This window comes from Leptopilina heterotoma, unplaced genomic scaffold (assembly GCF_015476425.1).
Source record: "Leptopilina heterotoma isolate Lh14 unplaced genomic scaffold, ASM1547642v1 Lhet_45, whole genome shotgun sequence".
In the NCBI taxonomy this organism is placed as follows: Eukaryota; Metazoa; Arthropoda; class Insecta; order Hymenoptera; family Figitidae; genus Leptopilina; species Leptopilina heterotoma.
In genome coordinates this window covers 3,506,521-3,523,366 of record NW_025111086.1, presented here as the reverse complement: position 1 = coordinate 3,523,366, position 16,846 = coordinate 3,506,521, and the positions used below count along the sequence as shown (strand labels likewise).

Sequence of the window (16,846 nt, the reverse complement as noted above, 5' to 3'; positions counted from 1 at the left end):
CTTCATCAATTTATCCCCCAAGAACAAAAATAAATTCCCCCAATCATTCCCTTTATAATTTATTTAGCTTCAGATAGTCACAACTTTTTTTTGCAGCAGCAGCAGGTTTTCCGAGAGAAATTTTCATTCTGTTTTTTCCTGTTGAAACTTTTTTCTGATTTACGGAAAGAATTTTGACTTCTCCTTCAAATGCTAACGAATATTTTGTTTCACTCTAAAGAATATTTTGTCTTACTTTTAAGAATATTTCATTTTACTCTAAATTTTGTCTCACTCTAAATCATATTTTGTCTTACTCTAAAGAATATTTTCTTTACTCTAAAGAATATTATGTTTTAGTCTAAAGAATATTTTGTTTTACTCTAAAGATTATGTTTTACTCTAAAGACTATTGCGTGCTTGACGATATAAGAAAATTTTGATTCTCTCTAAAAAATATTCTGATCCTCTCCAAAAAATATGGATAAAAGAAAAATACGTTTGTTTGTGAAAATTCTCAATTTGTAAAATTACTCGAAACATCAATAATTCTTTCATTTGAATATAAATATTCTAATCATATTATTTTTTATCTACAGGAATTCAATTTTTCAACAATTTCAATTTCATTTCTCAATTTTCAAAATCTTTTGTAATTCAATTATTTATAAAAAGAAAATTGCAACTTTAAATTCTCCAAAATTCGATTATTTCTAGAAATTTTTAGTTAAATTTTTCGCTAAGTCAATCACATAAATAATAATTTAAAGAAATTTTGCAATTCTTATCAGAAACGGAAAAAAATTAAGCTTCTTTTTTAAAATTTATTGTTTCGTATTTTTTAAGATGAAAAAAAGATGAAAATCAATTCTTTTTGAATTTTTTAAAATTCTTTTTTAATTTTAAGACTATATTCAAAAGTAACTAGACACCAAAAAATCGAATTCTTTTTATTAATTCGTTTTACTTTTTTCACCATTCTTAAAGTTTGACACATTTTCTAAAAGCTTTATGTTTCATTCAAAAGTAATTTAATGAAATTTTTTTGAATTTATATTTCAGTAAGTTTGTTAAAAATTTTGACAATAATAAAATTTTTCCAAGGAATTTAATTAAAACAATTTTGAAAATCGTATTATATTTAGAGAAATTTTATTAAAAAGAATTGAATCCCCGCGAAGAATTTATTATTATTCACAAAAATAATTGAGTTTTTTCCAAGAATTTTTTGCAAGAATTCAATTTTTTTTTAGTAAAGAAGAAAATTTGTTAAAGAAATTCTATTTTTTTTTCTTATATAAATTTTAATAATATTCTCTGAATTAATTCAATTATTTTCAAAAATATTAAAATTTTTCGCGCAGAAATTCAATTATTTAGAAAAATTTTAATAAACTTCATCACAAGTATTTAATTTTCGAAAATAAATAAAATTCTTCGAAAAATTTCAATTATTCTAAAACTTTTAATAAACTTCTTCGAAAGAATTTAATTTCTATCAATTTATTAAATTTTTTGACAATAAGCAAATTATTTTGAGGAATTTATTTAAAATTTTTGAAAATTGAATTATTTAGAAACATTTTATTACAACTCATTGAATTCCTGAGAAGAATTTTATTATAAAAAAATAATTGAGTTTTTGACAAGAATTTGTTAAAATTATATTGAAAATAATTGAATAGAATTTTATTATTTAAAAAGATAATTTGATTTTTCGGAATAATTTTATTAAACTTTATAAAAATAATTGAATTTCAACGAAGCATTCGATTCTTTATGAAAATAATTGAATTCTTTTTAAAACTTTTTAAAAAATTTTTGAAAATAATTGAATTTTGACGAAAGATTTTTTTTCTCTATAAACATATTTGAATTCTTGCCAAGAAGTTTATTTAAATTTTCGAATATAATTGAATTTCTATTTTCTATAAAAAATTATATTAAAATTCTTGAAAATAATTAAATTCTTTTGAAATATTTCGTTGTCATTTTTGAAAGTAATTGAATCTTGTCGAGAAATTTTATTGAAATTGTATTAAAAATAATTCAATTGCTGCGAAGAATTTTTTATTCTTTATGAAGTTAATTGAATTCTTTCCAAGAATTTTATTAAAATTTTGGAAAATAATTGAATTTCGGCGATAGATTTTTTCTCTTTAAAGATATTTGAATTCTTGCCAATAATTTTATTTAAATTTCGAATATAATTGAATTTCTATTTTCTGCTAAGAAATAGATTATAAAATTCTTGAAAATAATTAAATTCTTTCGAAAAATTTCGTTATAATTATTGAAAATAATTGAATTTCGAACGCTTTGCAAAAAATTAACTCCGAAAATAGAGTAAAAGTTGACAAAAATGTGCGGAAATTACAGACAGTTTAATTTTTACTGAAGTAAATAGTAAAAGTTAGAGTCTATATTTTTTCTGTGTATTAAAATGCAAGTTTTGGTAGAAATTTCTAAATTCTAAAAATATAGGTAAAAAAAAAAATTTTAATAAAATTTCTTGACAAAATTCAATTATTATTAAAAATTATAATGAAATTTTTCTAAAGAATTCACTTATTTTTTAAGAATTTTTAACATAATTTTTCGCAGAAATTCAATTATTTTTAAAAATTTTAATAAAATTATTGGCAAGAAATCAATATTATTTTCATAAAGAATAAAATTTTTCGCAGACATTCAATTATTTTTAAAAATGTTCATATAATTCTTCACAGGCACTCAATTATTTTTAATACAATTTCAATAAAATTTTTCGACAAGATTTAAGTATATTTTTAAAAATTTATATCAAACATTTTTCGAAAGAATTTAATTTCGATTCTCAATAAAATAAAAAAAATTCTCAGTAAAATTTTAAGAATTTGAATGTAATTTTTCGTAGAAATTAAATTACTTTGGAAAAATTTTATTAAAATTCTTGTCAAGAATTTAATTATCTTTATAGAGAAAAAAATTCTTCTTTTTTTTACTTTTTTTTTACTTTTTTTTTAGAAGAATTTTTTTCTTTTACTCTATCTCCGGAGTTAATTTTTTTGCAAAGCGTTCAAAATTAATTTTACCAAAATTTAAATTACGAATAGTAAAAATTTCCAGAAATTTCTGTCATAGTTTAAATTTTCCGATATAAAAATAGAAATTACAGTACTATTCGTTTTTCCCTAAAAATAAGGCCAAAAAAGTCAAACAAATAGTACAATTCGAGTCCATCAGCGAAATTGTTGAAGAGGTGAAAAAAAAAAAAATGTATTGAAGATGAAAGAGACAATAGTGAGGAAGCTAATGAGTTGAGTGAATAAAATTCTTGGTATGTCTTTAATAAAGAGAGAATACGTTGTTGTTGAACACACTAAAAGATCGTCGTTGTCGGCCCACCAGATTTAGCGAATGTCCAATCGACCCACACGCAACTACGCAAGGGACACGACAACGCAACGAGTGTTTGCCAATCCGTGGGCACACACCGCCCTTTTATATCCTCATACAACCCACCACGATCACTCCCATGGGCTTATGCTAGGCATGAATGTTTTGCCTCGGAATTAATACCGTGTCGGCCCTCCCGCTGCTCAACCACTAAAACGCGGGGACACCCGCCGATCTTATCTTCGTCTTCTCCTCGGTCCTTGTCGACTCGATATGCATTCATCCCGCTTGGCTCGCATGAATGTGAGTAATGCTTTTATTTATCAAGTCGTTCTTTGTTAATGAATTCAAGGCAAGGGGTCACTCCCCAAAAGGGTTGTCATGTCTCCTAAGAGGACAAAATTCTCCCCCTCATTTCCAGACGCACGATACTCTCTCATTGCTACTCCTTTTTTTTATATTTTCCAACATTTTTCCAGTTCTCCTTATAATTGTACTCCTTCTACAAAAGAGAATGTAAAATTAGCAAATTTCTCCCTTTTGGAATTAATCAAAAAATTCGATTTTTATTATATTTTCTAATTATTGGGGTTTTCATAAAAATTCGTTTTTGTTTTTCCCTGATTTTTAGATAGAATTTCGATTTTTTTCTAAATCCTATAAAAAAATTTCAAGGAGAGTTCAATTATGGAAAAAAATAATTTTTTTGAAGTAAAAAATTTAATTTTCCATTATCTATGCAATTTAAGAAATTGTTATCGTTTATTAATTAGTTAATTGAGATCTTTAAAATATTAATAAACAGTTTTTGATAAATATTGTTTTTTTAAACCCTAACAAAAATTCCGATTCACTATAAAAATGATTTGATACCTAAAAAACTATTTGTAATTTAATTAATTCTCACTAATTAATTAGTCAATTAAATTGTAAAAATGAAATCGTAAAACTCAATTATTTTCAAATTTATCAATTAGATTTTTCAAAAATTCAAATTCAAAAAATTTCGAATAATTTGATAATTCTTTTTATATACCTAACATTTTTTAAAAAGTGTAAGGATCTTAAGAAAAATGAATTAAAATTTTTCGAAAATTTAACTTTTTTAAATTTGTAAATAATAAGATTATTTTAAATATAAATAACTCTTTTGACAAATATTTAATAACTAGCAAATGATAAGCGCGCCAAAGCACGAAACGCGGTATTCCATTTATTATTATTTTGTAAACTAAAAAATTTGATATTTTCAAGAATAAAAAACAATTTTTGAATGATTACAGATTGAAAATTTTAAGAATTCACTTATTAAGTACAGAATATTAAATATTCTTGTTTATTATTAGGTATTCAAAAATTTTGAATAAATTTTTCGCAAGAATTTCATTATTCTCATAAATAATACAATTCTTTAGAACAATTTAACTACTTTGAATACAATTTTAAAAAAATTTCTCCAAAGAATACGATTATTTTCAAAAATTTTAATATAAATTCAAGAAAGATGAAATTCTTTTTAGAAAAATCATTATTTTCAAAAGTTTTAATAAAATTCCTTTGAAAATTCAATTATTTTCAAAAATTCAGATAAAATTCTTCGGAACAATTCAATTATTTTTATAAATAAGAAATTTCGTGGCAAGAATTCAAATATTTTTATAATAAAAAAAATATAAATATATTATAAATATAATAAAATCCTTAAACGGAATTCAATTATTTTTATAAATAATGAAATTTTTCGGAGAAATACAATTATTTTCAATATAATTTTAAATAATTTTAAATAAAAATTTTTCCAAGAATTAAATTATTTTCAATAACAATTCAATTGAAAATTTAAATAATTGAATTTTCTCGGAGAATTTTTACAACATTTTTAAAAATAATTGAAATTTTCGAAGAAATCAATTAAAATTGTATTTTGAAAATAAGTGAAATCCTGATAATAATTTTATTATGTACTATATAAAAATAATTGAATTTTTTTACGAAAATTTTTATTATTTATAAATTCACTTTTTGCCAAGAATTTTAATACAATTATTGAAAATAATTGTATTCTTCATAAAATTCAATTACTTTCAAAATTTTCAGTATAATTACTATTTTCAAGAATATTGAAATAAATTCTTCAAAGCAATTCAATTATTTAAAAAAAACTTAATAACTGAATTTTTGAAAGAAATTTTATTAAAATTTTTAAAAATAAATAAATTCGTTCGATGATTTTAGATAAAATTGTATTGAAAATAATTAAATTCTACAGGTGATATGAATTACAATTGTATTGAGAATAATCGAATTTTTATAAAGAATTTTATCAAAATTCTTTAATTTCTTTCGAGAAAAAATTTTTAAAAAATTTGAAAGTAAAAGAATTTTATTATTCATTAAAATGATTTAATTCTTGTTAAGAAATTTGTTAAAATATTTAAATATAATTAAATTCTTTCGAGAAGTTTAATTAAAATTGTTTTAAAAATAATTAATTGTTCAAAATTCAGTTCTTTCAAAGAATATCATCGAAATTTTCTAAAATAATAGAGTTTTTTCAAAAAATCGTATTATTTACCCAAAAAATGTAATTCTTGAGAAGAATTTTACTACAATTTTTGAAAACTTATGGAAATAAATGAATTCTTGCAATGAACTTTATTATTTATAAAAATAAATAAATTCTTTTCCAGCATTTCAATTAAAATTGTATTTCCTTTAGGAAATACAGCAACAAATTTTATTGAAAATAAGTAAATTTATGCACTAAATTGTATCGAAATTTTTTGAAAATAATTTTATTCTTTCAAAAAATTTCATTAAAATGTTTGTAAATAATTAAAATTTCGGGAAGAATTTTATTATTTTCGAAAATTAAATTGTTACGAAGAAATTTATTAAAATTTTTAAAAAAATAATTGAATTTCTTCGTAAGAATTTTGTTATTTTAGAAAATTGAATTCTTACGAAGAAGTTTATTAAAATTTTTGAGAATAATTAAATTTCTGCAAAGAATTTTATTATTTATGAAAATAATTGAATTCAGTCTTGTGAGTCCGAGGGCTGAGAATAAAAATCTATGAGCAGGAGATCAAAAAAAAAAATTGAGTAGCGAAAAATTATTTTAGCGAAGAGAAAATTAAAGCCCCATTAATAAATTGATTAACATGAGAGTAATTAATCCTAAATTAATTCTAATTGACAAATAAATTTAAAAAAAAAACATGAAAACCTTGCAAGGACGACTTTTTTCCTTTTTTTAAAAAATAATATATGCAAAATTTTGTTGATTGGACTACGTGGATTAATTGGACAGTCTCGTCTCGTATATATAGAGAAACCATACTAAAATGGCCGTCATTTAACAATTAATCATCAACATCGTGTGTCTCGGTATGCGCGCGTAATCTCGTAAGAATCGCCGTAAATGGTCACGGTTCTGGTCCGCGGAATAGCAGCGCATAATAACGTTTAATTTGCACGTGTTATATATTCCCCCTTAAGTGATTTATATTCGATGGAGAAAAAAAATTTTATGACGAACTTAGCCTGACGTCTCTATATTGTTTAAAGCCCGCAGAGAGAAAAAAATCATTCGTTCCATTTCAACAATTATTATCGATTTGTTTTCACAAATTTGAAAGTTTCCTTCTTAAGAGAGAAATTGGAACGTATGTTTATTATTTATGCACTTATGTATATTCTACATTTTATTTATTCATTTATATTCTCTTGAAAATGTATTTTATATTTTATTATTTTATAATTGAATTTGAAAATTAATTTTTGGATTCTTTTGTATAGAGGAGAGAATCTATAAATAAATTTTCATCACTCGAATTGGCTCAATTTGATTACTTAATATTTAATTGATGTACTTATTTATGTGTATTGTTTAATTCTGTGGGAGACTCGAGTTGAATGTTAATTTTTAATGTCGTGTCTGAAAATATTCCGAAAACAATGTATTTACATATGTGAACAATTTTAATTTAATACCTATACTAGCAAAAACTGACGCGCGCGAGCGCGCGTGCATTTTTTTTTCAACGTTTTATTTTAAATAATTAAAACTTTATTTTTTCAGCGAATTTGAACCATTATGATGTCACAATTTTTTAGCAAATGCTGTGAACAAATTGTGACGTCATTATGGTTCAAATGCCATTAAAGAAATTATTTCATCTTCTATTAATTAATATATTTTTGCATTTTCTTTTTTTATATAAATAAATTAAAATTTTTATTTATTAATTGAAAATATCTGTTCGCAGTTTATATTTTTTTTTTGTTTAATATTTTAATAATTTTATGTTTTAATATATATATAAATATATTTTTTCTATTAAAATAGCAATTCTTTAAAATGATTATTATTATTTTTAAGGGTATTTTAATTATTATTATGACGTTATAATGTTTTAAATAAATTTAAAAAATGGAAATGCTGGAAAGAATGAAAAATACATTTTTTTTAGAAATATAAAATTATTCAATTAACATCTTCTATCTTTATATCTTCTCTCTATATTAATATCTTCTTCTTCTATCTTCTTTGATTTAGTTGTAATTTACTTTTTTGTTTCCTATCTTCTTTAATAATTTTATGTTTCAATATTTTTAATTTTAGAGGCATTTCACGTCAGAAATATCACGATTTGCAAAGGGTATGCCGATTTTCGCAAAACTTCGTGGGATTATAGTTCTATATAAGAGACTTCTTTCCCCTAAATTTTTTAAAAAAAAATTCAAAATTGTTGAAGATACGCCATTTTGAATTTTAATATTAATTTTATAAAATTTTGAATATCTCGGAATATTGTTTATGGATTTTTATGAAATTTACACATTTTTCAGGTAAAAGTATGTACTTTAAAATGCAAATAAAGTTAATAAAAAAAAATTAATTTTTAAATAAAAAAATTAAAAAAAATTTTTTTAAACAATTTTTTGTTTATTTACTCCTCTCTGAGAAAAATGTTATTAACATATTTGGATTCCTTATGAATTCACCTTTAATTTCATAAAAAAAAATTGATGGAGACTCAACTGGTTCCGGAGATATTGAATTTTTTGTAAAAAAAAGCGTCGCCGCGCCATAGCACCATACTGCACAAGTCGCGTAGTACGTTACCGCAGTCGTGCATTGCTGCTGTAACTATGACTATTTTTTTACAAAAAATTCAATATCTCTGGAACCAGTTGAGTCTCCATCAATTTTTTTTTATGAAATTAAAGGTGAATTCATAAGGAATCCAAATATGTTAATAACATTTTTCTCAGAGAGGAGTAAATAAACAAAAAATTGTTTTAAAAAATTTTTTTTAATTTTTTATTTAAAAATTAATTTTTTTTTTATTAACTTTATTTGCATTTTAAAGTACATACTTTTACCTGAAAAATGTGTAAATTTCATAAAAATCCATAAACAATATTCCGAGATATTCAAAATTTTATAAAATTAATATTAAAATTCAAAATGGCGTATCTTCAACAATTTTGAATTTTTTTTGAAAAAATTTGGGGGAAAGAAGTCTCTTATATAGAACTATAATCCCACAAACTTTTGCGAAAATCGGCATACCCTTTGCAAATCGTGATATTTCTGACGTGAAATGCCTCTTTAATTAAAATTAATATATTGAATTTCATTTAAATTCTTGCAAAAAATTTGAGAATCATTGAATTTCTTCAAAAAATGTCATTATTTATGAAAATAATTCAATTTTCGCTAAAAATCATTAAATCAATTTTGGAAACCCTAATTAAATTTTTCTGAAGAATTATTTTTTATTTTTTGTTTAATAATTGTGTTTCTTTAATAATTTTAATTGGATATTTTTAAAGTAATTTAAATTTATGAACAATTTTTTTCAAGTTTTTAAAACTAATTTTTAAATTTGTAAATTTAGTTGAAACATCTATTGTTTACATTTATCCCTTGTTTACAATTACCCCAAATGGCCCTAATTGTAAATTGATTGTTTTGTTGATTTTTGAATTTTATTTCGGAATAATTCAATTTTTTATTATGTATTTTTCATGATTTGAAGACTTTATATAGTCTTTAAAAGACTTGATAGTATTTAAATAGTTGAAATGAAAGGCGGTGCCTAAAGTATTTTTTTTAAGTTCATTATTTTTTTTTCTTTTTAGAAAATCTATTTTCTATAATATTGTGTTAAAAAAAACGTTAACATTTTATATTTTATTTGAACAGAAGATAACGATAAGTTTAATTCTTGCAAAAGAAAGCACTTATAAGTTAATTCTACACACAAACACACACAGAAATACGTTTATTTTTTACGTAAGTGCCAATAAATTAATTTCAATTTTTTATTTAAAATGAAATAATTTAATTTTGAATTAATTGTATTTTTGATATTTGAATAATTAATTATTATTTTGAACAATTACATTTTTCAATGATTTCAAAATAATTAAATTTTTATTAAAAACAGAATAATTTATTTTTGAATTAATTAAAATTGTTTGATTTATTTTTGAATAATTAATAATTGACTTTTGAATTATTTAAAATTCAAATATTGTAAAAAATTAATAAAATATTTAAAAAAACAATTTATTTTTAACATAATAAAAAAAGTAATTTATTAAAATACTAAATTCAAATAGATTTTGAATTGCAATTATTTTTAAAAATAAATAAATTTTTTGTGTAAAATCATTTTTTTAAAATTAATTAAAATTTGAAACAATTGAATTTTTTTTTTTCATTTTTGAAAAATTAATTATTTCGAACAATTTTTTAAACATAAAAGAACCAGGAGCTATTATCACTCATAATAGCAATCAAAAAAAGCACACACTAAAGGGATCGCTCTTCCCAAAAAATTTAGACTCTAGATCCTGCACTGTATAAGTTAATAATTGAAGATTAATTAAATTTTTGAAAAATTAAATATTAAAAAATTAATTATTTTGAATAATTAATATTATTGAATAGTAATTTACGAAAACGACCAATGTAATAAAATTTAGAACGATATTTTTTATTGATTCAGGAAAATTGAATTTTTTAATTAAAATTAATAATCGTTGAAAATTGAAAATAATACAACTTTTATTGACAATTCGATATTTCAGTTTTTTTAGATTTTAAAAATGCATAAAATTTTCAATAATAATAATAAATCAAAATACAATAAATATTATCAATTATAATTATAAATAAAAAAAAAATAATAATAATAATAATAATAAGATATACGAATAAAATTTGTTTTTAAGTTATTTTGAGATTTTTATTTAACAAAATAAAATGAAATAATATAAATGATTTAATTAAGAAGAAAATTTTAATTAATAATTAGAATTTACCAATCTACAGTTTTTTTTCCACTGAAAACGGTAACCTCTCGCCTGATACCAGATATTTTTCCACGATTTTTCAAACACAATAATTCTTGTCACAATTTAACGTTTTTTAAAAACACCCGCACTACCGCATAACATAACATCGGAAATGTCAAAACATCACGAAAAATATAAACAAACAAAAAAATCATGATAATAATTCGCAAATGATAACTAACAACTAACTTCATACTGCGAACGGACAGAATGAAAAACCACAGACTTTAATAAAGTTAATTGAACTTATTTAAAACATAGACGGAAAAAAATCAATTTTTCCGAATAAATAAAAAGTATTCATTGCAAATAAAATTGGTACCATCAGTGTAAAATGGACATATTATACAATTTTTAGATATATGTATATTTATATTTTTTTTTACTTATTTATTTATATGTATAAATAAATAAAATATAATAAAATATATTTTTAATGGCAAAATATATATTGGAAGCAAAACATATATCAGACTTCGTACTTGATAATTAATTTTAAAAAAGTAGCAAAAAGTAGCTTTCAAACTTAAAAAAAGTAGCTATCGAAAAATTAAACTTGACGACCAAAAAAACTAAAGTTTAGACACTTCACAAAACAAAAATATTCCATTCTATATTTTATTTTCCTGACTTTTTCCTAATTTTCATCAAAAATATTTACTTCATTCTTATCTTGCTGATAAATTTAATTTCTGCAACGAATTTTATTATTAATAAAAAAATTTCAATATTTATAAAAATAATTTAATTTTAAAAAAATTTTTAAATAATTCATTTCCTTCGACTAATTTTATTCAAATTCTAATTTAAATCATTGAATTCTTGAAAAATTTGTATTATTCATAAAAATAATTAAATTCGTACACAGATTTTTACAAAAAAATTTTTAAACAAATTGAATTTTTTATGGAAATTTTATGAAAACAGTAGATATTGAAAATCATTGAATTGCGAAAAGTTTTTAAAATAATTTAATTTTACAAAGAATTTGTACACAGATTTTTACAAAAAAATTTTTAAACAAATTGAATTTTGTTTGGAAATTTTATGAAAACAATAGATATTGAAAATCATTGAATTGCGAAAAGTTTTTAAAATAATTAAATTTTACAAAGAATTTGTACACAGATTTTTACAAAAAAATTTTTAAACAAATTGAATTTTGTATAAAAATTTTATGAAAACAGTAGATATTAAAAATCATTGAATTTCGAAAAGATTTTTAAATAATTAAATTTTACAAAGAATTCTATTACAATTTTTTTAAAATAATTTAATGTCTGTGTGGTATTTTATTAAATTTTTTTGAAAATACTTTAATTTTTGCGAACGATTTTATTAGAATTTTTTAAAGTAATTGAATTTCCAAGAAAAAATTTATCGCTTTTAAAAATAATTGAATTCTTCTGATGAATATTGTTATTTATTATGAAAATAATTGAATTTTGCCAATAATTTTATTTTAATGCCTCAAAATATATGAATTTTCAGGAATAATTTATATCGACATAATAATTAAATTCTTTCGATAAATTATTTTTTATGTAAATAATTGAATTCTCGGGAAGAATTTTATTAAAATCTTATTTTTATTAAAATAATAATTGAATTATTTCAAAAAAATTTAATAATAAAAATTGTATTTAAAAAAATTGATTTCTTTTGAAAAATTTTATAAAAATATTTGCAAATAATTGAATTCCTATGAAAAATTCTAAAATTTTTTTTGTGAATAATTGAATTCTTCCAAAAAATTATAAAAAAACATTTTTTTAAATAATTGATTTTTTCGAGGAATTAAATTTAAATTTTTAAGAATAATTACATATTTTTCGAGCAACTCCTGTAAAATTCAATTAAAAATAATTGAAATCCCGAGATGAATTTTATTATTTATGAAAATAATTGAATAGTTGCTAAGAATTTTATTAAAATTTTTGAAAATAAATAAATTCTTTGGAGTATTTTATAGATAAAATTGTATTAAAAATAATTAAATTTTATTGACGAAATTATTTAAAATTGTATTAAAAATAATTGAATTTTTATAATAAAGAATTTTACCAAAATTCTTGAAAATAATTGAATTATTTGAAAAATTTTATTAAAATGTTTCAAAAGAATTGAAATTCTGTGAAATATTTTGTTATTTTTGAAAATAATTGAATTCATCATAAGAATTTTATAAACATTGTTTTAAATAATCAATTTTTTCGAAATATAATAAATATTAGGAAAATTTGATTTTAAATAATTTTAATTAATTAATTTTAAATTGTATTAAAAATAATTAAAATTCTTCGAGATGAGTTTTACTATTTATGAGAATAATTGAATTCTTGCTTAAAATTTTATCAAAAATTTTTTTTAATAATTGAATTTCCATAAAAAATATTATTAATTGAATTCCCGTGGAAATTTTATTATTTATGAAAATAATTGAATTTTGGTTGAATTTTATCAATTTTTTTTTTAAATTGAATTCTTTTGCGAAATTTTATGAAAATACTAAATATTAAAAGTAATTGAATTTTGAATAAAAAATTGAATCGTTTTAATCGTTTTTTTTAAGAATTTGATTATAATTTTTGAGAACAGTTTTTTGATTTCTAGTATTAGCGAATTTAAAGTATTGGAAATTCTAAAAAAAACAGAAATAGTAGATATAGAAAAAAGTAGTAAATAGTAAGTTTTAGTATAGATGAGTGCGAAGCCTAATATATTGTAAATAAAAAATAAATATTGTAAATAAAATGTACATTTTGTAAATAAAAAAAAATATTGAACACAAAAATATATTTACAGTAAATAAAAACACAAATTGTAAAAAAAAGAGTATAAAATGTAGAGTTTAAAAAGGAATTTCTTTCATTTTTGTTGCAGGCGAATGTTTCCAACGTGTCGCGTTTCGTTCAATGGTCTGAGACCCGAGGGTCGATACGCGGTTCTTATGGATATTGTGCCAGTGGATAACAAAAGATATAGGTATGCTTATCACAGAAGTTCATGGTTGGTGGCTGGAAAGGCGGATCCACCAGCACCGGCTCGTTTATACGTTCATCCCGATTCTCCATTCACTGGCGAGCAACTGCGAAAACAAGTGGTTTCTTTTGAAAAAGTCAAACTCACCAACAATGATATGGATCGACATGGACATGTGAGTTTTATTTTTCTTCCCTTTTCAAAATTATTATTATTATTATTCTCTCTCTTTTAATACAGAGAGAAAAAAGATAATTTAATTTTTATTTATTATTTCTCTTCTTTTATTATTGAAAAGAAGGGAAAATTCTCTTTAAATTCGATTTAAGTTGCATTATTTTTAATTTATTATAAATTCTCATCGGTTCTTATAATTTAATTTGAAATTGTAATTTTCTGACTTTTTAATTTAGAAATTAATAAAAAGTAAGATATCTTTTGAAAAATCACATTTTAAATTCAGAGCGCTTTTTATTGAAATTCGATATTGTTAGTAATAATTAATTTTGAAATTTATAACTGACACCAAGTGTCGACTTTTAAATTTCAATGTATTTAATATTTTACAGAAGAAACAGAAAAATGTATTCCTTATGGAAAGTTTAATAAAATTGTAATTTTTAGTTTCGAACGTTCAAATCAAACGAACGAAATTTTTTTGTTAAGTAAATTTTTACTAATTAAATGTTTAATTTTAATTATTTTTCTCTTTTGTATAGTAAGTTTGAAAAATATTTAAATAGAATCGAAAATTTCAAAAAATGTTTAATTGAGAAATTAAATATTGAGTAAATTATGGCAAAATTTAGAGTTGCAAAAATTATTCCCAACCACGATCGTAGAATATTCATTTCTCAGGAAATTATTAGCCAATGAATTATTTTTCTCAAGTGCAAAATTTCTGTGGAATTTTTTAGTTGGTCCTGAATTCGATGCACAAATATCAGCCGCGAATTCATTTGGTGAAGAGGCCGGACACCGGAAATGGCGATCCGATAGAGGATCTCGAGCGTGAACCACATAAGACTTTCGTATTCCCGGAGGCCATATTCACCGCTGTCACCGCCTATCAGAATCAACTGGTAAGTTTTTCTTTTATTTTTCTTTTCCTCTATTTTTATTTATTTCTTTCTTCCCTCCCTCCTTTCTTTCTTTCTATTTTTTTTTGCAGCTACCGTGAGTGCTTTGCCCAATCTCTCATTTTTAGTCCTTCCTGCGTGTTCAAATCTTGTTCTCTATTTCCTTTTTTGACCGACATTAAGAACAGTTCTTCTGTATTTCCTTTCGTTTCTTCATTTCTATCTTCTTCTCTTCCTTTTTTGCCTTTCTTTAAAAAACCATTTGCCAACAAATCCTACACGACAGTCCGAAGGTCCCTAGGAGCCCAAATAATTGATTCGTCACGCTTTCGTGTTTTTTTTTTTTTTAAGTTCGCCGCTCGCGTCAAGTGGAAAATTTTTCTTTTACATCTTCTCCGGACACTTTCAATTTTGTCACAACTTTGTTCCAGGGGTTCCGGGAAATTTTCTCTTTCCAAAAATTACTTTTCCAATCATTAAAGTCTCGAATTTACTTTAATCTGTAAAAAGAAGTCATTTTAGTCGATTCAAAGTACGAAAAATCGAGAAATTATTATTAGTCCGTAGATTGTAATCTATATTAATAAATCGTTCATTCCGGTCAACTGTTGTTTTTTTGCTTCTTGTTTCCTAATTTTTTTTAATAATTTTTCAATTTTAATAGAATAAAGATTTTTTTTTAATTTTAATTTCTCATTTTTAATGTTTTGAATTTTAAAATTAAGGAAATTCTAATTTAATGCTTGAAAGATTAAAAAATACCAAATATTAATGAAACCAAATTATTTTCAAATAAAAATACTTCTTTGGTATTATTTCTTATTCATTTCGTTTATTTCTTTTATAATTTTGAATATGAAATAAGTAAAATTAAATTCTTAAAAAGAAATTTATCAAAATTGTATACATAATAATTAAATTTCTAAGGGAAAATTTAATTTAAATCTTTAAAAATAACTTAATTCTTACGAGAAATTTAATTAAAATAATATTAAAATTATTAAAATTAAAAATATTTCTTCGAGAAATTTTATTAATTATGAAAATAATTAAAATCTTGAAAAGAATTTTACTAAAATTGTATTAAAAATAAGTAAATTCTTATTACGAATTTTACCAAAATTTGTCAAAATAATCGAATTTCTCAGAAGAATTTTATGATTTAGAAAAAAAAGTATATTTTTATATAGATAATAAACAATTAAATTTCTATGAACAATTTGATTAATTATGAAAATAATTCATTTCTCATAAATGATTTTATTGAAATTTTTCAAAATAATACATTTTTTTAGAAGAATTTTATTAAAATCTTTTAAATTAATTAAATCCAAAGAATTTTATTAATTATGAAAATAATTCAACTCTCATAAATAATTGTATGATAATTTTACAAAATAATTTAATTAAAATTGCAAAAAATTTTATTATTTATAAAAAGAAAAAAATTTTTTCAAAGTATTTAATTAAATTTTATTCTTATAAAGAATTTTATTGACATTTTTCAAATAATAAATTTTTTTTGGAGAATTTTATTAAAATTCTTTAAAATAATTAAATTTCACCAAAGAATTTTATTAATTGCGAAAATAATTCAATTCTCATAAATAATTTAATCAAAATTTTTCAAACTAATTAAATTTCTAACAAGAATTTTATTAAAATCCTTTAAATTAATTAAATTTATCCAAAGAATTTTATTAATTATGAAAATAATTCAACTCTCATAAATAATTTTATGATAATTTTACAAAATAATTTAATTAAAATTGCAAAAAATTTTATTATTTATAAAAAGAAAAAATTTTTTTCAAAGTATTTAATTAAATTTTATTCTTATAAAGAATTTTATTGACATTTTTCAAATAATAAATTTTTTTTGGAGAATTTTATTAAAATTCTTTAAAATAATTAAATTTCACCAAAGAATTTTATTAATTATGAAAATAATTCAATTCTCATAAATAATTTAATCAAAATTTTTCAAACGAATTAAATTTCTGACAAGAATTTTAATAAAATTCTTTAAATTAATGAAATTCCGGTCCAAAAAT

General features: G+C 21.0%; 1 protein-coding gene across 1 annotated transcript in view; it reads left to right on the top strand.

Moving 5' to 3' along the window:
* The window catches only part of LOC122507216 (T-box protein H15-like), a 54,010-nt gene extending 38,738 nt beyond the window's left edge, over window positions 1-15,272 (top strand). Inside the window, exons 3-4 of the mRNA XM_043619825.1 lie at window positions 13,615-13,888; window positions 14,631-15,272. Of these exons, the coding sequence (XP_043475760.1) occupies window positions 13,615-13,888; window positions 14,631-15,272 (916 nt within the window). The remainder of the gene's footprint in view (window positions 1-13,614; window positions 13,889-14,630) is intronic.
* Window positions 15,273-16,846: the final 1,574 nt, after the last annotated feature.